Source organism: Colossoma macropomum, unplaced genomic scaffold (assembly GCF_904425465.1).
Source record: "Colossoma macropomum unplaced genomic scaffold, Colossoma_macropomum, whole genome shotgun sequence".
NCBI classification, from domain to species: Eukaryota; Metazoa; Chordata; class Actinopteri; order Characiformes; family Serrasalmidae; genus Colossoma; species Colossoma macropomum.
Genome location: NW_023494796.1, coordinates 23528926 through 23550681, shown reverse-complemented (window position 1 = coordinate 23550681; position 21756 = coordinate 23528926). Strand labels below are relative to the sequence as shown.

The 21756-nt window shown below is 39.4% G+C and overlaps 1 protein-coding gene across 3 annotated transcripts in view; it reads left to right on the top strand.

The window, feature by feature from the left end:
• LOC118816660 (phospholipid-transporting ATPase ABCA1-like) overlaps positions 1 to 21756 on the top strand; it is a 249179-nt gene that overhangs the window by 147946 nt on the left and 79477 nt on the right. For all 3 annotated transcript variants that reach the window (XM_036583170.1, XM_036583169.1, XM_036583168.1), the window contains 6 exons: positions 818 to 925; positions 1307 to 1342; positions 3191 to 3330; positions 5976 to 6103; positions 7157 to 7255; positions 8660 to 8852. In XM_036583170.1, the coding sequence (XP_036439063.1) occupies positions 818 to 925; positions 1307 to 1342; positions 3191 to 3330; positions 5976 to 6103; positions 7157 to 7255; positions 8660 to 8852 (704 nt within the window). The remainder of the gene's footprint in view (positions 1 to 817; positions 926 to 1306; positions 1343 to 3190; positions 3331 to 5975; positions 6104 to 7156; positions 7256 to 8659; positions 8853 to 21756) is intronic.

Below are 21756 nucleotides of genomic sequence, written 5' to 3'. Positions count from 1 at the left end.
TGAGTGGGCAAGTGGGCAGATATAGGTGGAAATCTCGGTGAGTGAGTGGGTGGGTGGGCTGGTGAATGGATGAGTGGCTGCCTGGATGAGTGTGTGAGTGAGTGAGTAAGTGGGTTGGTTGTTAGGTAAGTGGGAGAGTGGGTGAGTGGAAATCTGGGTGGGTTGGTGGGCTGAGTGGACAGTTGGGTGGAGTAGACGGTTGGTTGGATATCTGGGTGGGTTGGTGGGCTGAGTGGACAGTTGGGTGGATATCTGGGTGGGTTGGTGGGCTGAGTGGACAGTTGGGTGGAGTAGACGGTTGGTTGGATATCTGGGTGGGTTGGTGGGCTGAGTGAACAGTTAATAGGATATCTGGGTGGGTTGGTGGGCTAAGTGGACGGTTTGGTGGACATCTGGGTGGGATGATGGGCTGAGTGGACGGTTGGGTGGATATCTGGGTGGGTTGGTGGGCTGAGTGGACGGTTGGGTGGATATCTGGGTGGGCTGGTGGGCTGAGTGGACGGTAGGGTGGATATCTGGGTGGGTTGATGGGCTGAGTGGACGGTTGGGTGGATATCTGGGTGGGTTGGTGGGCTGAGTGGACGGTTGGGTGGATATCTGGATAGATTGGTGGGCTGAGTGGACGGTTGGGTGGATATCTGGGTGGGTTGGTGGGCTGAGTGAACAGTTGGGTGGATATTTGGATTGATTGGTGGGCGGTTGAGTGGATTTTTGGTGGGTGTCTGAGTGAGTGAGTTGCTTTGCGTCAAAAAACATTTTAATGTGACTCCAAAGTTATTCTAAACCTCTGAACAATAGTGCATGTGTGTTTGGTCAGATAAAAAAGATGCGCTGGAGCGAGACTGGAAGAGGAGCTCCAGAGAGTCCAGAACACGGAGCATCAGTTCAGCCATGCAGCAGAGAGAGAGTGAAGCTTCTAAACATGGTACACACGCCTACAAACCTGTGCGCACACACATGCTGGTATACATGCAGGCAGATTATCATTTTTACACAGTATTTTAAACCATGCCAGTGTACTTCTTGTTTCTCAGGCCCAGTCCACACATATCTGGACATATTTTTTTGTTCTTCTTGAGGTGTTTGACCTCAAGATTTCTGAGGTTTTATTGCTTTCTACTGTGCCGAGCATTTTTTGAATCATTTTCCGTTTGTGTGTGGACTTCATATATTTTTATTTATCTTTTGTTGATGTGGACAAAGATTTTAAATTTTTTTTAAAACATAAAATATTTTTGAAATATCCAGAAATGTGTGGAATATGCCTATTGAATCTCTCTGTTTGTCTTTCTTTCTCTCTCTGCAGGAGAGAAGAAGGGAAGGTTCTCGAATCGAGTTGCAGGTATGTAGAGTGCCATGTTCCACTGTTGAGCAGAGCCCCTTTAGCCAAAAATAAAGACAAAGCTAAAGCTGAAAAAACAAGTATTAAAGTACTACAATTTTCCTTGCTTTTTTAATTAAACCAGGTTATTGTACAGTGTAAATTCTGTTAACATTTCAAAATGTTCCTCCCCACTCCATACGGCCTATAGATGGAATCTAAGCTGCAAAAAAGCCCATTCTGAATACATTGTGGTTTGTAATGTCACAACCATGAACACATGTCACACCACCCATTCCTACTGAAGTGCAACCACCTGGAACAACCACTGTTTAAACAACCAAACAACCCCTTTAAATTAAAATATCCCCAAAACAGCTGCAAAGATACAACATAAACAACCTACAGCTTTCAACCATTCATAAAATTTCACTCCACATTCACAGTTTATTCAACATTTCTGCCCAGATTGCCTTTTGATCGAGGCACAATACAGGGCCAGTCATCCAGGACAGAGGTCATTTCCATATCTCACTCTTAAAGACACAAAAACAAAAACAGCATGTTTCATTCTAAAAGATAAAGACAGGCTGGGAAATTGTTATGTATAATAAATTCTGAGTAAATTCTTAGTACTAAGCTATGAAAAGCCATGGGTTACAGAGATTTTATCACGGGAAGGGTGTTTTTAGGCATAAAACGGCAGCCAACATAAAATATGATAAAATACACAATAATTTAAGTCATTATTAATAGTAATGGACATAAACAAAAAAGTATTCCACCAAGAAATGTAGTTCCTTTAGAGTATGATATCATTGTCGAGCAACCATAGACTAATGAATGATAAGAATGTTTGGTCGCCCATCTATTGTTGTATATTGTGGTCATTTAATAAATTTGAACTTTTTGTCATATGAGAATGAACATATAATAACACAATATTTTTAATACAAGAACCTTTGTTTTATAAATGCTTTTTGGTCACCAAATTACCACCGCAAGTCTTATTTAGCACCAATCCAGCAGCCCTCCTCTTCTCGTGGTGGGGCTGTATCTGAAATGGCTCCCTGCTCACTACATAGTACACTACGTAGGAATTTAAATACTGGATTCAGCCTCCAACCGTGCTAAATACAGCTAAGAAACAGTCATTCAGGAATCAGCCGCATCCATACTTGATAAATGATGCACTCTTTGGCTGTAGATGCTATAATTTCTAAACTTTCATACCTAGCACACTATTTAGGGAATACTGAGCCGTTTGGCATTCAGCCTGGGTTTGACGTGACTTCTGACTGAAACACGGACATTTGAAGCACGTAAGCCATTCAAGTGGCATTTTTATGCTTTCATACTGCGGTTATACAGTTAATCATATCGTAAGTACTTTAATTCAAGCCTGTGATTTTAATGATGGAGTTGTTTAGGCTGTTGGCTACCTTTTAGCCTGTTAGCCAGCTGACCAGCCTAGTTCTAGTTAAGAACATAAGCTGCCAGCCCATCAGTTTAAACAGAAAACAGGTTCCTACTTAATCAGTACATGCAAGCAGCATGAGAGTCAAAGATTATATCATTAACAGCACAGAGGTTTTTTTTCGTGCCGCTACGCAGTAAGACAGAGTTCAGTTGTTGTGAGGCGGTCATATGTGCAATTTCGTGGATTTTATAATGGCTATGAGCGCAGCTCAGCCACTCAGATTTTAGGACCAGAGCTATCCATTTTACAATAGAAAATAAAAGTAATAAATGTATGATATGGGCTCTTTAATGTTCAGAAGGCTACAATAAATATCAAAAGGAGAGACTTGGTTAGTATGAATGTGAGCATGTGTGTGTGATGACATTGTGCGTTTGTGTGTCTTGTAGACGGTGAGCGCTCCGTGTGTGTAAACGGTAAAGGCTCGTGCGTTATTACTGGTTGGCCTCTGATCAGGCATCAGTTTCTGGCCCTGTTCATAAAGCGTTTTCATCACGCACGAAGAAGCAGGAAAGGAATCATCGCTCAGGTAACACAAACACAATACAGCCATACACCCAAATCAGCACATTCCTCTGCGGCTGCTCTTATTTCCTGCCTGTATATGAGCCTAAAGACTACACTGGGACAATAGTTGTCATCCAGCATTTGTCTCTGGGGGGAGAGAGAGATTCTATTGTCTTTTTTCTTTCCTTTTCTCCTTTTCTCTGTCCCCTTGTTCATTATTCTGTTGTCGGTTCTCCTGGAGGCTCTCGCTCGCAGCCGCATTTGCATTTTTCCGCCAAGGTTTGAATCGGCTGCTGTAATTAATCAAGCTCAGAGTGAAAGGCTCTTCACCGCACAGCACTGCCAGCCGCAGCCATCACACATTAACATTACTGTGGAGTTAGCATGCTCTCTCCGTCAGGCTGAGAAGACAGAGTGAACAGAGGGGTGAGGGAGAGAGAGAGAGAAAGAGATGGCAGAGAAAGAAAGAGGGGGGAAAGGGAGAGAGAGAGAGAGGGAGAGAGAGAGAGAGAGATGGGGGTGTGGAAGGGAAGAATAGACAGAAATGAATGGATGGGTGGAAGGAGGTGTGACTCTGCCTGAGAGTGTTTAATCAGAGCCTTTTACAGCCCAGCCAAAACAAACACAGTACTGTCTGAGAAAGAGAGAGAGAGAGACAGACATACAAAGACATTTTGTATTATTTATATAGATGTATATATATATAAATGTAAATTTGTCAAGTCAATAAGGCAAACTTGAACTGGACTGAGGCAGAGAGAGATAGACAGAGGGAGGCAGACAGACAGAGAGAGAGAGACAGAGAGACGGAAGTGTAAGCCGTAGAGGTAATAGTACATCTTATCGTTTATGCCAGCAAAGCACTGTTGAAAGAGAGACACAGAGAGAGATTGAGAAACACTGCTGATGCTGATTAGTGGCTGATGCACTGAAAGCCCACACTATTCTTCTTCTCCAGTTAATTGCACACCACTCACTAAATCTACACACAGAGAGATCTGAACTGTTTACAGCTAAAACAGAACGGTTTAAACTGTGTTTTGGCCCCCGGTAGAACTGTCACAATTACTTGATTAGACTCGATTACTTGATTCAGAAAATAATGGATTGAAATGTTCCTTCTCTATGAATCAGTAATGATTGCTCAGCAGCTTTCATGATGATTATGCATATTTAAATTCTCCCCCTGCTCTCTGTTGCAGCAAACGCTTCCAAAATCGCCTTTTTCAGTAAAATATTTTGAAATCTTTAAAAGGCTACACTACGTCAATTTTTACTATTTGGCCTTTTTTTAAAGATGTTTGTTTATTCAGTTAATCGTCTGAATACTTGGTAGATCATTTGATTACCAATATGATCAATAGTGTTAGTACTAGTGTCCACAAAGTGGTAAAACATCTCCAGGATAATGAAAACATGAACTTCTTGATGTGAGGATAAAGAAAGCTCCTTAGTACTATCAATGTGAACCTCTGACCACACTGTGAGATTTGGTTGCGATTATTTTGGTACGATTCAGAATTACTTTTAACAAGGACACACCTTGTCACTGATGTGAAGCACCAAAAGCTGTTTGAGTGCTAATACTGCCCACTTGTGGATAATCTTTAGTCTGACTAAGTGAGTTACAAGCCAGTTCCGTCTAAAAATACACTGAATGTACAAATGAAGCAACTGTTTATGTCGTAGTGGAATTAAAGTCATAAACACATTTATTTTCAAGTAGTTTCAATAAAACCAAGCCAGTTTCAGTTTAGGATACATACATTATTCAATTTTAGGTAGCACTTCCTATAAATCCTGTATTCATAATTCATTATAAATGCATTTATGAGGCATTATATGACATACATATCCCACACACTTGATAGAAAAACTCAGAGCATGTAATGAGAAAAGCTAGCTTAGTGCTACTGTTAGCTCTATTCCTAAACAAGGCTGCTGTCATTTACTGTTGTTGTCTGCTGGCTAATATAAAGCCATTCACTGTGCTGCTAACCATTTAGCTTTGACTGCTAGCTGCTGACAGCCTAGCACCTGTTGCTAACAGACCTAGCATGACAGTTTCCAGTTAGCTAACATTAAATAAACTCAGTCAAAATCACACTATGTATGAAAGTTATGCTTTTAAAAAAAATCTATGTTTTTGGGTGCCAGGTCCACCAAAAATCAGCCCTTTTTCTCTCCCTCCACAGAGAATCTTCTCCAATGTCCCAGAAGTGATTATACCCAGCAAATATTTATCTGACTGTATACCAGAGTCTGCTGTAATGCAGAAAATTTAGCAGAAGCTTGTTATATTGTTATTATTCATTACATTCATGTTTACAGTGTTTCTATGAACAGATGTTATAATGTGTTAGTTTAGTCGTTTTATTAAGTGTTATGTATTTCACTATAACCACTTAAAGCAATTTTAAAAGCTTACATCAGGCACTATAAGGTATTATATGTGCCATATAACGCCTTATGAATGCATATATAAGCACTATGAATACAGGATACATTGAAAGTGTTAACAAAGCATTTTAACACCCTTATGTGTAAAATATTTGTAAGCAGCATTGACTCAGACTCTTACAGAAGCACACAAAACACCCCACAAAGGCAGTATTACTAATATGTGTGTGTGTGTGTGTGTGTGTGTGTGTGTTTGCATGTGTGTAGGTGGTCCTCCCGGCGTTCTTTGTGTGTTTGTCTCTGATCTTCTCTCTGATTGTCCCTCCATTTGTGGAGTATCCTAGTCTGGAGCTGCAGCCATGGATGTATGGAAAACCTCAGAACACCTTCTACAGGTACACACCCACACAGGTCCAGCCTAGCCATCATAGAGAGCTTATACGGTTATACAGTAAAAGTTTGAACACCTCTGGGCAAATGATGTTTTGTTGATTTTCTAAATGTCAAAATAAGAGAACACATCCGCTTCAGAGAACACACTTAAATCTAACATCTACCAAACCATGCCAGCAAAATGCCCCCCACAGCTTAACAGAACAGCCACACCCCTTCATTATAGGGGACAAGCATTCAGGCAGCAGTGTTCTTTTGGTGTGCACCCTCCTACTTGTGGAGAATATGGTGATAGATGACTCTTCTGACCAGATCACTTTTTCCACATCTTTGTGGACCAGTGCCAATGATTTTAGCACCGCTGAACTCTCAAATGGTGCATTCGTCTCTTTAATGAGGGCTTTATGCACTGCAGCCCCACTATAATGTCCCTCTCTGCAATAAGGACTGACGTTAGAACATTTTAGTTTACCACAGGGTGCAGCAGGGACAATTTTCAAAAATGCCATTCATTTTTGTCACTTGTTCCTGATATGGGCATGACGCCAGCCACAGAATAACAACACGACTTCAGAGGTCCATACTCCTCTGAGGGGTCTAGCCTTCTGGCTCAAGGCAAAAGCCACCCAGAACTCCGGCCCAGGTTTCTCTCCCGTTCCTCGGTCACACCGTCTCCCCTCACACTACCAGCGTATGTTGAAGACACGGTCAGAGCTAACAAAATGATGTAAAAATAAACTGAAAACAGTGGAGTTACGAGGTTTTCAGATATCTGAAAGATTATTGTGCTGTACCAGAAGCCCAACTCTCCAATGCAATATTTACTCAATCTGGCCTTCTCAGCAAGGCTGCTAGTCATATTTATGATTGTGATATTTACCAAGTCTGTTGCTCTGTCTGTAATCCGGGGTGGGTGTTATTTATCCAGTCTGCTGAGAGTGAGTGTGAGAGCAGCAGGCAGTAATGAGGAGATTAGAACCTTAACCCTGATGGGTCTGACTGGGATGAAAGTCCTGACTCAGCCATGTGTGTGTGTGTGTGTGTGTGTGTTGCAGTGCTGACGGGCCAGCTGTAGCGGAGGTGGTGAGTGTGACTCGTTCCCTCCTGAATGAGCCGGGGTTTGGCACACGCTGCATGGAGAGCAACCCTATACCGTGAGTGCTGCCAAAGTGTGTGTGTGTGTGTTGTATGAGTTTTTTACTGTGAATACACATACACACTCATCGGAATGTAGACATTGCTGATGAAACCCACATTACAGCACAAAAACCACATCTCTACCCTATATTTATTTAATTTCCAGTTAAAAAAACTATTGAGTACAAGTTATTGATTTTTCAGCTTCAGGGGAAAAAAACAGACATGAGTATTTAACAGAACCACAACAACTAGATTAGTTGTTCAGTATTTAATATGTCCGTTCTTTGTCTTTATAGCAGCTTCATTTCTTTTCTGGAGGCTTGCTTCAGATTTGCAGAGATATTATTTCACACCTACAAAGTTCAGTCATAAGTTCAAAAGATGGTTGCATTCTCTGCTTCTCACAATCTAAGTAATGGCGATTACTAATTAAAATTCCATAAAACTGCCCCTCAGGTCCTTTTCCTTTTGTGTCATGGGAATGCAGAGAATGTTGATTGCATGTTCACTAAAAAAAAAAAATCAATAAAAAGTTATTAACAAAAAATGAAGAGTCCATAAAACCTTCCTCCACATGCCAGAGGTCATGTTTGTGTTCGAGGTCTAGTTTTCTTCCTTAGTTGATTTTAACTCCGTATAAATCTGCAGTGTGTGTGGTTTTAACTTAAACAATAAAACATGGTATGACGTTTCAGTTATGCCACACGTTTGTTACAACATGACATGGAATTATTGATGGAAAAATCTGAAAAAAGTCTATGCAATTGCTTGGCTTTTTTGGAATTGAATTTTCTTTGGATCAAATGAAGATTACATTCACTGAAAGGTACTTTCAGTAATTGTTGTCCATTTTATGTTAACCAGTAACTCAATTCATTTGTTTAATATCGATAAATTTCCAATTTGTAAGTCAATTAACTCTCTTAGACTATTTACCGTTTGGCATTGAGGAGTATGGACTGATTTTAATCCAGTATAGCACAGTACAGCTTTGCCTGCTTCATTTAGACTGATTTCTTTGCAACTTAGAAAGACTAAAAAAGCTGAATTTTTTATGACTTGGATCCAACACACTCTCTATGAGCTAAGATGCTAACCATGATAAAAGAATACAGTACTTGTTATTGTTACTAAAGGATTAATAACACCTGATAATAGACGCAACTGTGTCCTGTGTTGTTATTGTTAGTGAATGTGTCCCATGGCATAACACTGATATGTACATCTAGGCTATGAGCTTTCAATCTGACCTATATGTGGAAATATGGAGAAATTACACAGATACTTTATCCTGTGCCATTTGACCAATCAGATACTGGCAAATTTACATTCCACTACCGTCTGTGAAACAAATTTGGCTACAATATTGAACGTCAGTGTATATAACAGTATGATTGTGTTGCCTTTTCCCCTCTCAGCAAGTACCCGTGTGTTCCTGCTGGAGCGACTGACTGGTCCACTCCTGCTGTGGATCCCTCCATCCTGGAGATCTTTGCGAATGGTAACTGGAGCATGCAGAATCCCTCACCGGATTGCCAGTGCAGTACACCCCAGCGCAACATCATGCTCCCAGACTGCCCTCCTGGGGCTGGAGGATTACCGCCACCTCAGGTGAGTCATGACCTGGCACGCTGAGATTTCAGTTTTCATTGCCAGGTTTTAGGGCTAAGCTTAACGTTAAGCCCAGAGCACACCAAACCAATGTTCTCAAAGAAATGCCAACAATCCAGAAGTTTAGGGGGTCTGTACCTATGTGTGATTTTTGGGAAGTTTCCATTGACACTGGATTGGTTGGTCAGTGCTTTTCATGAAACAGTTTATAGGAATAATGCATAATAAAACTAAAACAGTAGTGGTAGCCATTCAGAGGCCATTTTCATACACAGCATTGTCAGAAAGCACATAAGCAAGTCTGTTTGAGATTACTTAACAACTCGACACAGTTTCAGGCAACATGATGAGTTAAGCATGCAGAAAATGTTGGATCGGGTGTCGGAAGGAAAAGAAGGATGAGTCTGATCCAGTCCCGTAACAAATCTGTCCTGAAATAGCATGGTTTTAGCTGTGATTAGTAATGACGTTAGCTGTGTGTTTCTTCCTATAGGGTGGTAGAGTGTTTGAGTAGTTTAAGTATGATGGGCTACTTTTAGATGCTCATCTTAACCCCTAAAATCCCAGACTTATTACATACTGAGGCTTATTATTCAGTAACTACTGGGTGTTTAATGCAAACTGGCTCAGCTGATCTTAGGTTATAGAAGAGTATAATAAAACTTTGGGCCTGCCAGAGGACCCTGGCCATTTAAAGGGTTAAGTAAAGTTCTTCAATGGAAATTGCTCATTCTAAAGCTTAGTAGTAGTATACTCAAGTTTTCAGTAGGTCTATCACTATTTACATTGGAAATATTGGTATCATGCCATCTTTAGTAAATACATTTTACTATACAGTGTACAGTATCATCCCAGTAAGGCAGAATTAAATATCCAACTACTGGACATTTTAGTGTTTCAACTCTGCTTTCTGCTTTCAAGCATTATTTGTGACAGTGTCAGTAGAGGACATATACAGTATAATTTCTCATTTCGCACATTTCCATCTGTCTGCCGTCACACTTTTCTGCCACCATGTCACATTCTACACCACATTTTAAAGCTAATCTGTCTACATGGACGTTATGGCATATGTCTGCGTTTATTAATAAAACTCTGTGACTGAAAAGCTGCGTTACAAAATCTTTTCCCCTGACAGCAGCTCTTTCTTTGCCCCTCTTCTTTCAGCTTTAAGTGACATAGAGTGCCTATGTAAGTGCTGAATGTAGGTTCTATCAGAGTTTCATGTAAAATCCAAACATTCCTCTTTTATGTAGTTTATTTACACAAAGAATAAGCCCATTCGAGTGTCCATCATATGCAAGATTTCAAGTGCTTCAGCTATTCCTTGCTCATTAATTTTAGCATTCTAAAGCAAGGTCAGACATCTTTCTGTCTATCCATCCTCCTTACTCTCCATCCCTCTCACTCTTCTTGCACCACATTTAACGCTGAGTCAGGGCCTGAATGTCCTCATGCAGAAATCAATGCTAATGCTTTATCAAGTATTACTACAGCAAAGCACACGACCTAACATACCACCCAGGCACTCAGTCTAACCCTGATCGATGAACCAGAGAGAGAGAGAGAGCGAGAGAGAGAGAGGGGAGAACGAGTGACAGTGAGTGAAAGCGAGAGTTCTGCTAGAACACTCACAGTATTCAGTAAGACAGGCCAGCTCTTATTTAAGCTGGACACTGCAAATATGAACCTTTTGGCCATTACATCCTCAGCAAAAACTTAAATACTTAAATATAGCTGTATGATCCAGAGTCCTCACTGATGTGTGCATTCAGCTTGAAGAATGGATATGAAACCCATTGAAATGATCTCTGTTGATCATTTTCAAGGTAATTCAGCTACTTGAGACCACTGACCAGTCTAGCTTTTCAAATGTTTTAACGAGCCTGTTTTCTTTGACCCTTTTCAATAGCTTAACTAAATGAAATACAGGTCTGTTTAGATTTATTATTTTTCTTCTAAAGTGAAGGAAGAAATAATAAAAGTCCTGTTTTGAGAATAATTCCAAAGGCGTTGTGATGCCAGCACTCAAACCTTTAAGTAAATAACCCATTCATGTCCATCTAAATTTAGTATGATATGGACAAATGCCACCAAACATGATGTAAAGCCATAATTTTTATGCTTATGCCTCGCAGGAACATCTAACAGTGATCATTTTAAATGTTTTTGATTAAATGTAATTTACATCCTTTTATCCTTACAATCGTTTCACATCTTCTCTTGTTTTGTTCAAATAGCGAGGGAGTCGGAAGGCTGAATTTAATAGCGATATAAACTAATAGTGTTATAAACTCAGCAACATATGGACCTAAAAAGTGTAAACTTTCAGATATGAATATTAAGGAGCTCAAACCACTTTTATATACAAATGAGTTTTAGTGTGTGCTTTTAACAGTGGTTTGGAAAAGAAATCTGTCAAATCATTATTAACTGTTACAGCCCTAGAGTCATTTTGTTTTGTTTTGGGATTTTGGACAATTACAAAGTATTTACATAGACATTATGTAACATTAGCATTCATGCTGGAACTTGAGCTAGCGATACAACGTGAACAGCTAAATTAAGTATGAAAACACAAAGATTAAAAAATATTCTCAGATTGTACTTTTCTCCATAACACCATTGTTATCTAGGTCAAAAGAAATCCTGTTGTCCACAGCATTAGGATTGATGTGACCACTTCCGCACATGGCATTATACTGTAACATGTTTCCCTGTGTAAGTCAACTGAAGGCACATACCACCAGTTTGTAATTATAAATTTATAATGTGATGTTTTTTCTTTTATTTAAATTATTTAGAGGCTTACTCAAAGGCCTGGAAGACTTTGTGTTATGTCACTGTGTTATTTTATACATATCTATGCAACATGAGCATGGACAAAATCATCCTCAGCTAATGTCTTGGCAGAAAACACATAAGCTTTCAGTCTCAGATACCCTAAAATGTTATACCTTTATACAAGAGGATTTAAGCAAAAATGAAGCGCATCAGCAATAAGCACATATTTGGGTAGGCATCTCAGGTTTTAGAATGGTTTAAATTTATGAATGAACACCTCTGGTTTCACTGGGAAATCAGTCACCAAAAAACTATCAATTCCTTTGGAGTTCCACAAGGTTCAGTTTTAGGGCCTCTGCTTTTCTCTTTGTATATGTTAGTTCTAGGTGATGTCATTAGAAAACATGAAATCAAATCTCATAACTATGCTAATAACACGCAATTATACATTTCCATTCCTTCTAAAAAGCTAAACTCTGTTGACAGGCTTACCGGTTGTATGTCAGATATTTCTCAGTGAATGTCATGCTTTGCCACAACTAAATAAAAAAAAACAAATACTGATCATTGGTACTAAAACTCAGAGACATCTACTTTATGAGAAGCTTGGTGTTTTTTGCATTGCATACCAAACCTGAAGAATGAAACCTGGGTGTGATCTTAGACTCTGAGTTCTGTTTTATCCCACATGTAAACAGTCACTAAAGTAGCTTTTTATCATTTGAGAAATATCGCTAAAGTTCAGCCTTTTCTATCTCAGAGTGACACAGAGAAACTTGTTCATGCACTTCTTACATGCAGAGTTGATTACTGTAATGTTCGGTCATGGGTTGGATAGTATTGGATCAGGGGGTGTGAGCGTTCAGATTCATCAGTAGGTTGGTTTGTTAATATGTGTAAGAAATGGTGGGTGAAATGTGGGCATGAAAGCTTGAGATTAGAGTGAAATGCATGAGTCTCGTGGCGAAAGCGGCCCTGCCATCAAACTCAGTGCACACTTTTAAGAAACATTTGAAAATATATCTTTTTAATTTAGCATTTATGTGAAGTTCTAGGTCCCTTTTGGTATTTCTCTTCATAACTTCTGTTGTCTTATATAATTTTAATTTTGAGAAGTTTCCCTTTCCAGATATGCAGATTTCCAGAATGTTTGCATAGCAAAAGCATAGCTAGCACAAAAACATCACAGAAGTCTCTCAGTTGAAGCCGAATACAGCTGTTTCTCTATCTTGGTAAAATTCAGACAAGATAAAAATAAAAGTAACACAGTAACACCGCACAGATCCATCAGTCGCGAGCACCTGCTGTGCGCAGCATAGCCTAGCTTTAGTCTACATTAGCATGGCTATGCTAATCGCTTCTCACAAGTGTAAACTTTCACTCTCACTCCAAACCAGTTTATTTTCTCTCCTCTGAAAGCTTGCCTGTAGCGAAAGAGGAGAAATGCACAGAACGCTCATGCGCATGCTAGCAGCTGACCCAGTTTACCAAAGTCTAGACTGACTTTACTCCAGACGTCGTTCTGTGAGGAGAGGGTATTTCAACACACAGACATACAAGACGAACGAAAGGCTGTTTTTGGTGTTAGCGAGATTGGAGGAGATATGTTTGGTCTGGAAGAGCGCTAGCTATGCGCTCTGCTGTCATCCGCTCACCAGTGAATAAAGTTGTCTGTCTGAGACTTCAGAAAGCTCCGCTGCAGATTTAATTAGGCCACATCAGCAAAGCTCGAAACTGGCATTCATTACGCACACACACATACGCACGCTCGCTGGGAGAAAAGCTGCAGATTGCAGGTTACAGCTTTGTAAATGGAGTCTGGCTGCTTCAGACACAAGATGTTAGGCATTTGATTCTTGGGATTCTTTTGGTGTACATGTTTGTTTCAATGAAACGTTTGTCAGTAAATTCTTTATTCTGTTCTTTATTAGCTTTGATGGTCTCAGTCAGGTACGTAACTAGCACAAAATGTGTACAACCCCATTTCCAAAAATTAATTAATTGAAAATAGTACGCAGACAACATTTCAGATGTTAAAACTTTGTTTTTGAAAAATATATGCCCATTTGAATTTGATGACAGCAACGCATTTCTAAAAATTTGGAACAGGGGCAACAAAAGACTGGTAAAGTTGTGTAATGCTAAATGTTAAAAGCAAAAAACTTGGGGATTTAATTAATTATGGTACATAATATCATTACAAGATTCAGAGAATCTGGAGAAATCTCTGTATGCAAGGGACAAGGCCAAAAACCAACATTTGCTGGCCATGATCTTATGATCTTTGGATCTTTGGATCTCAGGCAGCACTGCTTTAAAATTAGACAAGATTCTGTAGTAGAACTCACCACATGGGCTCAGGCTCACTTCTGAAAACCACTGTCTGTGAACACAGTTCATTGCTGCATCCACAAATACAAATTAAAACTCTAAAGCACAAAGAATAAACCTTATATAAACAGGATCCTGAAATGCCACCGCCTTCTCTAGGCCATTTAAAATGGACTGAGGGGAAGTGGAAAAGTGTCCTGTGGTCTGACAAATCAAATTTTTTTAATTCTTTTTTGAAATCATGGACGTTGCGTGTCCCAGGCTAAAGAGGAGAGAGACCATCTGGCTTCTTATCAGCACTTGTTATCAGTTCAAGAGCCAGCACCCATGATGGTATGGGGGGGTACGTTAGTTCACATGGCATGGCTGACTTGCACATCTGTAAAGGCAGCATTAATGCTGAATGATATATGCAAGTTTTAAAGCAGCATATGCTGCCATCCAGATGACGTCTTTTTCAGGGAAGGCCTGATTATTTCAGCAAGACAGTGTAAAACCACATTCTGCATGTATTACAACAGCATGGCTATGTAGAAGAAGAGTTTAGGTTTTAAACTGGCCTGTCTGCAGTCCGAACCTGACATAATGGAAAGCATTCGGTGCATTATGAAATGAAACATACGACAAAGGAGACTCCAAACTGTTGAGCAGCCGAAATCCTGCATCAAGCAAGAATGGCAAAACATCTGTATGTCAATATCTGTATGAGCCCCAGTGTGACTGCTTACCACCCCAGTAGTTGTGATTTTGCAGTCTACAATATGTAGTATGTTTACAAAATATTGTAGGCCACAGTGTTGTTGAAGGCGGTCATTTTAACGGGCTTACCTTTGGGGAATCATTAGTGGTTGGTAAAAAAATGCATAACTTTGAAAACAATTTTGAGACTTTCTATAAAATCTCCCACACTTAGGATTATTAGGGATGCATCAACATCATTTTTATCAGATTGCGTACAAGTACACATTTTTGGGTATTTGCTAATACAGTGTATGATACTGAGCAACCTTCTTAGAATTAACTAGTTAATGTAAAGGAGTGCAGTGTACCTTAACAGTTAAATCACTGCAATCAAGCTGATTTTAAATGACATAAATTAGCTAGATATACTACATTCACTTTGATTTGCAGTGGAGAAGAGGTTCTGTACAGCTGTAAGTAAAGTATGTTTCAGAGTTTTAAACCCCAATTTGTGTCTTTCAACAGCAGTCTCTGTAGCACAGTGACAGCAGGAATCACAGGCGGATGCATCTGAGGGGCTTGCTTGTGGAGTTTCACATCATGTTGGGGTCTTTTGTTTGGCTTGTTGAGTCGTAGCTGTATGTCCTCTAAAGCCAGACATACACTGTGTGATTTTAGAAGTCTTGTTCTTTGGAGACTGTACATCTGAATGGTACATTGTGTTGAGACAAAGCCTACAACTTATATAATCACACATGGTCCATGCTATGGTAAACACTCTGACCATAAACAATTATAAATAAAGCTGTTTCATTCAAAATAACATGCTGAGCGCTGAGTACTGAGCATAGAGAAGCTAAGCAGCACTGCTAACACAGCACTGAAACTAAAAGCAGGCGGTGATGTAAACGATAGGACAATATGGTCTCCCTACAGCCTAGTTTACAAAAAAAAATCACCCCATTAAAGTTTATACCTCGCTATTCTATTCATTCATACAGAGTAAAGTTGGCGTATACAGACTGTGGTAGGAAATGTCAACTCTCTTGCCTCTGTTTTTCTGGCCTTCATGTCTCCACCCATATTAGGGAAGCGGATGTGATTGTATGTTTAAAAACAGTCTAAAATTACACAGTTGTTCTGGTGGGAATCTGCCAGGGCAGAATGTTTAAAGTGACCAGTAACTTTGTTTCTCGATTGTCACAGAGTCAGTAATATGTCTCTGTTTGAGCAGCTTGAGTCGTTTGTTCATTAGCGTGGCAGTGTACACTCAGCTAACATCCCATGGTATCAGTGAGTGTCAGAATATTGATATCAGTATATTATTACAACCCCATTTCCAAAAAAGTTGGGATGCTGTGCAGAATGTAAATAAAAATAGGATACAATCATATGCACATCATGTAAACCATATTTGTAAAGGGAAAAACTACAAAGACAACAAATCAAATGTTGAAACTGAGAAATTCTATTGTTTTTTGAAAAATATATGCATGTTTTGAACTGTCATCTGGATGGCGGCATATGTTGCCAAAACGTATGTATCATTCAGCATTAATGGTCACAGATGTGCACATCACCCATACCATGCGCACTAATGTACCCCTATACCATCATGAATTCCGGCTTTGAACTGTGCACTGAGCTGAGTGGTCTTGAGCCCAGAGGACACAGCGTTCATGATTTCCAAAAGAAATTCAAATGTTGATTTGTCAGACCACAGGACACTTTTCCACTTCCCCTCAGTCCATCTTAGATGAGCTCAGGCCCAGAGAAAGTGACAGCATTTCTGGATCCTGTTTATATATGGTTTATTCTTACTGTTTTAGAGTCTGTTTTTGATGTGGTGCTGCCTGAGGGTCCAAAGATCACGGCCAGCAAATACTGGTTTTTGGCCTTGTCCCTTGCATACAGAGATTTCTCTGGATTCGCTGAGTCTTTTAGTGGTATTATGTACTGTAGATGATGAAAAGCAAAAGTTCTTTGCTATTTTATGTTGAGAAACGTTATTCTTGAATTGTTGCACTATTTGATTGTGCAGTCTTTCACACATATATTTTTCAATAAAGAATGAAATTTCCCAGTTTTAACAGTTGATATATTACCCAATTTTTTTGATAATGGGGTTGTACAAGTACAAAAAATGAGCACAGTATAGGCCTGATACATGATGCGAGTATCACTATCGATGCATCCCTAATGATTATAAACTAAAACAGTGCAAGTTACACAAAAATCTCTCAGCAGCTCCACTAGTGGGTAGCTCTGAGCCGAGAAGCTAACTCCACTAACATTTGTGAATGAGTATTAGGTGATTATAGCTATCTATTCTAAAAGAGTTTAAAAGCGTTAAAAGTGTGTGTGTCGCTTTCAATCAGGATGATTGAGGCACAGAAGAGTTGTTGGATCTCTGCAAAGTTGTTTAGTTTATTTATTAGTGGTTGTGCATTGATTGGATACTGCAAATTGGCAACCACCTGGAATACCATAACAACCACCTAGCAGGACTTTAGCAACCACTTGGAATGCAATAAAAATCACCTAGCAACACCCTAGTAAACATTTTTCTCATCCTCATCTCAACATTTTTAAGATGTCGACACCGCTCCAACTCCAGAATATTCAATTGTATCAGGAATATCGTGCTTGTACGCAGCCTTTTGATCGGATGTGTAGTTTTTGTACGGTCATCATTGAATGACAATCATTTTTTTCAACAGATGATGATTTCAGAGATGAGTAAGGCCAAAAGTTGGTGCACCCAGCCAATATCAAGATGGAAGTCTATTATCATCACTGGTTAATAAGGTGTTGCTAATGGACTATCACCATGATATAAAGTGGGTGCACAAACTTTTAAGCTATCATAGCAACCATCTAACAACTCCCTAGCAATCACCTGGAGTACCATAATAACCACTTTGCAAGAACCTTGCAACCACCTGGAATACCATAGAAACAACCGAAGCAAGAAAGCAGGATATCATTGCAATTACCTAGCAACACTCTACCAACCACCTATAAATTGCTTGAGTTGCCCAATCACTTATCTAGCAGCAATGCAGTTTTTGGGTGTTTTAGCATTAGTCGAGTTAGAGGGGCTCATGGCTAAAAAGTCTGAGGACCACTGGTTAATGAAGCTATAACTTGTAGACAGGAATGCATTTTAAACATAATTTAGTCCGCAGTAAGGTAACCATATAAACATACATAACTAAAGCCCATTTTACACCAGACGCTTGTCATGCTGTGCCGTGAGCAACACGCTCCTGTGTTAATCAGGGTAGTTTTTTTACACTGGCTTTATGTGGCACATGCCACTGCGATGGGGATGCATGCCACTCGCAGCATGCTTGAGGTTTCTAGGAAGAAACCGTACAAAACTCAGTGTTCATGCTGTGCAATCTAGGTCCGTAATCAAAACCACAGACAGCTGTTTTAAAGTGTAGCAGCAGCATTGCACTAGTGCAAATTTCGAGATAGTTGCAGAGTCTGTTGGACTGATAAGGGAAATAAGTGAGGAGGCCAGTCAGACCTCTTTCAAATAGTTATAGCTAGCTTTGAATGTCGTTTAGATGAAGTTTATGTAATTGGTAAACAGAATAAAGACATCTGCAGGTTATATTAACTTGTGTGTTCCTGTAAAAAAATAACAAGAAAGTATAGCAAACACTCTACACTCTATCAACTGAACACGTCTGGTGTAAAATGGACTTGAAACTGTGGCACTGGACAAGCTTAATTGACCCATAAAGCAATATGAAGCGGAAAAGGAAAAAGCTATTCATGGTTACAAAATGTCAAATAAACGTAGCAACATCAGTGTCACCAGGTGTCAGTTATTTGTATGAGTATGTCAGAGAGGAGTGTTGTGGTGTTATGAGTTTAAGGACTCGCACTACTTTTTAAAGGACATTTTAAGATGCAGAGATTCATATGCAAGCCATGCTTTTCGGATTTTCTCAGCAGTGTCGTGAGGACACTTGCTGGTGTGGGAAATTACTCCGTATAGAGTAAATTCATCCCGGAGTAAGACGGATGAATGAGGAATGAGTCCTTTAAGAATGACACAGACGGTGAAGACTCTATCTGTGACAACTGACTGCCAACCGTAGATAGTCGCTGTCTGTTTGTAATCTCTCTCTCCCTCTCTCTCTCTCTCTCTCCTTCTCTTTCTCTTTCTCTGTTGCTGTCGTTCTTTTTACCTTTCTCGTCCTTGGAATGTGAAGGCTGTGCAAGTTTGTTAATAAAATTATAGTTTCCATGGCAATGGCACTCAGAAAAGTAACTTCAACAATTAACCTTCTAGAGTGCAAGAACGTACGCGTGTGTGTGTTTGTGTTTGCTGTATGTGGGTGTTGTATGTGTCTGTTTGTGTGTGTTTTGCATGTGTTTGTATGTTTTTGTGTTTGTTTTGTGTGTGTGTATTTTGTATATGTGAGTGTGTGTGTGAGTGTGTGTTTGTGTGTGTGTATGTATGTGTATGTGTGTTTTGTGTGTATGTGTTTCTGAGTGTGTTATGAGTGAGTTTTGTGTGTGCTGGTGTGAGTTTTGTGCGTGCTTGTGTGTTTATGCATGTGTATGTGCGTTTTTGTGTGTGTTTGCATGTGTTGTGTATGTTTTGAGTGCGTGTTTTGTGTTTGTATGTGTGTTTGTGTTGTTTGTGTATTGTGTGTTTGCTGTATGTTTGTGTGTGTGTGTGTTTTGTGTATATTTGCTTGTGTATTGTGTTGTGTTTGTCTGTTGTATGTGTATGTTTGTATGCTTGTGTTTATTTTGTTTGTGTTTTTTGTCTGTTTATATGTTTGTGTGTGCGTGTGTGTGTGTATGTATTGTGTGTGTGTGTGTCGTGTGTGTTTTAGTTGTTTATTTTGAAGTGTGTTAGAAAGATGTGGAACATAAATTATTTGACAGTTTTGACAACTTAACAATACGGTCATACAGTACAAAAACCACAGGATACTGTTTATTGTAATACACCCCAACACTAATGTGCATTATTTACTGAAAAATAATACAAACTTATGATGAGTCCTATATGAATAACTGCTGTCCCAGACTGCACTTCACTGATAAATAATTATAATTGATAAACAATGAAGCTTATGATTAGCTTCGTATGATTAACTACTGTCGTAAACATAATAAGCAGACGACATTTATTCAGCTTACGCATTATTTTCTAAATGGATGAGTCTATTGTTAGTCACTCAAAACATGTACTTCATCTCTCAGTCCATCACTCAGTCACAGCATTTATTTCTGGTTACCGTACTTAAACATAATACATATGGGACAAATTATTACATATACAGTCCTGTGCAAATGAGTTATTTAATTTCCAGTCAAAGCAGCCATTAAATACAAGTTATTCATTTTTCAGTGTCAGGAAAAAGAAGAATGCTTATGTTTAACAGAACTTTAAACGGAAGCCTCAACTATTAAATATAATATTATATTACTTTTTTCAGTATGTAGTGTGTCAGCCCTTAACCTTTACAAAGCCTTTTCAAAGCTACCCTTCATTTTCATTCTGCTGGAGTTTTTAAACACTGTGTCCACTCACTGTCCACTCTATTAGACAAACCTGCCTTGTTGGTCCACCTTGTAGATGTAAAGTCAGAGACAGTAGCTCATCTGCTGCTGCACAGTTTGTGTTGGTCATCCTCTAGTCCTTCATTAGTGGTCACAGGACGCTGTTGGCTGGGTATTTTTGGTTAATGGACTATTCTCAGTCCAGCAGCGACACTGAGGTGTTTAAAAACTCCAGCAGCACTGCTGTGTCTGATCCACTCAGACCAGCACAACACACACTAACACACCACCACCACATCAGTGTTACTGCAGTGCTGAGAATGACCCACCACCCAAATAGTACCTGCTCTGTGGTGGTCCTGACCATTGAGAAACAGAGTGAAAGGGGGCAGAAACAGATGGACTACAGTCTGTAATTGTAGAACTACAAAGTGCTCCTATACGGTCAGTTGAGCTGATAAAATGGACAATAAGTGTAGATACAAGGAGGTGGTTTTAATGAAGTGGCCAGTCAGTGTATACAGTATAGAAGATATATGTATGACTTTGTCTTGACAAGTTATATAAACAAACGTGTGTGTGCGTGTGTGTCACTAACCAAGTGTGGTAAATTTGAAGCTGTTCTCAGTGAGTGAATACAAGGGGACACAGTTTCTCTTAATTATACCAACAGAGAACCAATCAACACCTCAGCCTCATCTGCATACATGAATATCATTAATCAGCTTGAATGGCGAGGACGACTCAGTCAACAAAGTTTTAGTATGCTTTCTGAGTGTGTGTGTGTGTGTGTGTGCGTGTGCGTGTGTCCGCGCGTGTGTGTGTAAGGGTGATGAGCCTCTTACTGATCTGTTAATTGGCAATTATGACCAGTGTAAAGGTCCGCCCCCTGAACCCTCTCTGCAAATTAGCAATTAAATGATGAGACAATGAGGGAAAAAGGCCGGTATGTCATCTGCAGTGTTTACTGTCTTGAAACATTGTGTCCTTCTGCGTCTTTTTTTTTCTTCTTTCCTCAGGGTGCTGACCAGTAGAAGTGACCATGATTAAACAGTAATGTTTAAAAACTTTCTGAGCAGTAACTGTGTTTTGTTCTGTTAAAAGCGCTACAGAACATTAGAATAGATGCAAATAAGAACGTGCCCTTAAATCAAGGCTCATTTGTTTGTTTCCCTATACTGTTTAAATGTACTTATGAATTTACACATTGAATTACATTTGATTTGCAAACTGTGCTTACAGGAAAGAGGTTAAGGGACAAAAACATGGCAAAGATTGATTTTTTTTTTGTTTCTGCTAAACAAGACTGTGGAGACAACAGTAACGTTCCATTAAATTTCGTCTACATAAAATATCTCCTGGATTGAAAGCTTGGTATCTGCACTTTCCACAGAATTTCTCCACTTCAAGTGAGAAATAATTTAAATAAATTATTAATTCATTCATTGAACCATTGTCACTGGCCTCTAAGGGTTAATTTAATGAAATATTGATTAGCTTAACCAGGTATTGGATGCTAACTTGAGGAGAGGTTAGGAAACAGTTAAGCTAACATACTAATGGCACAAACTCA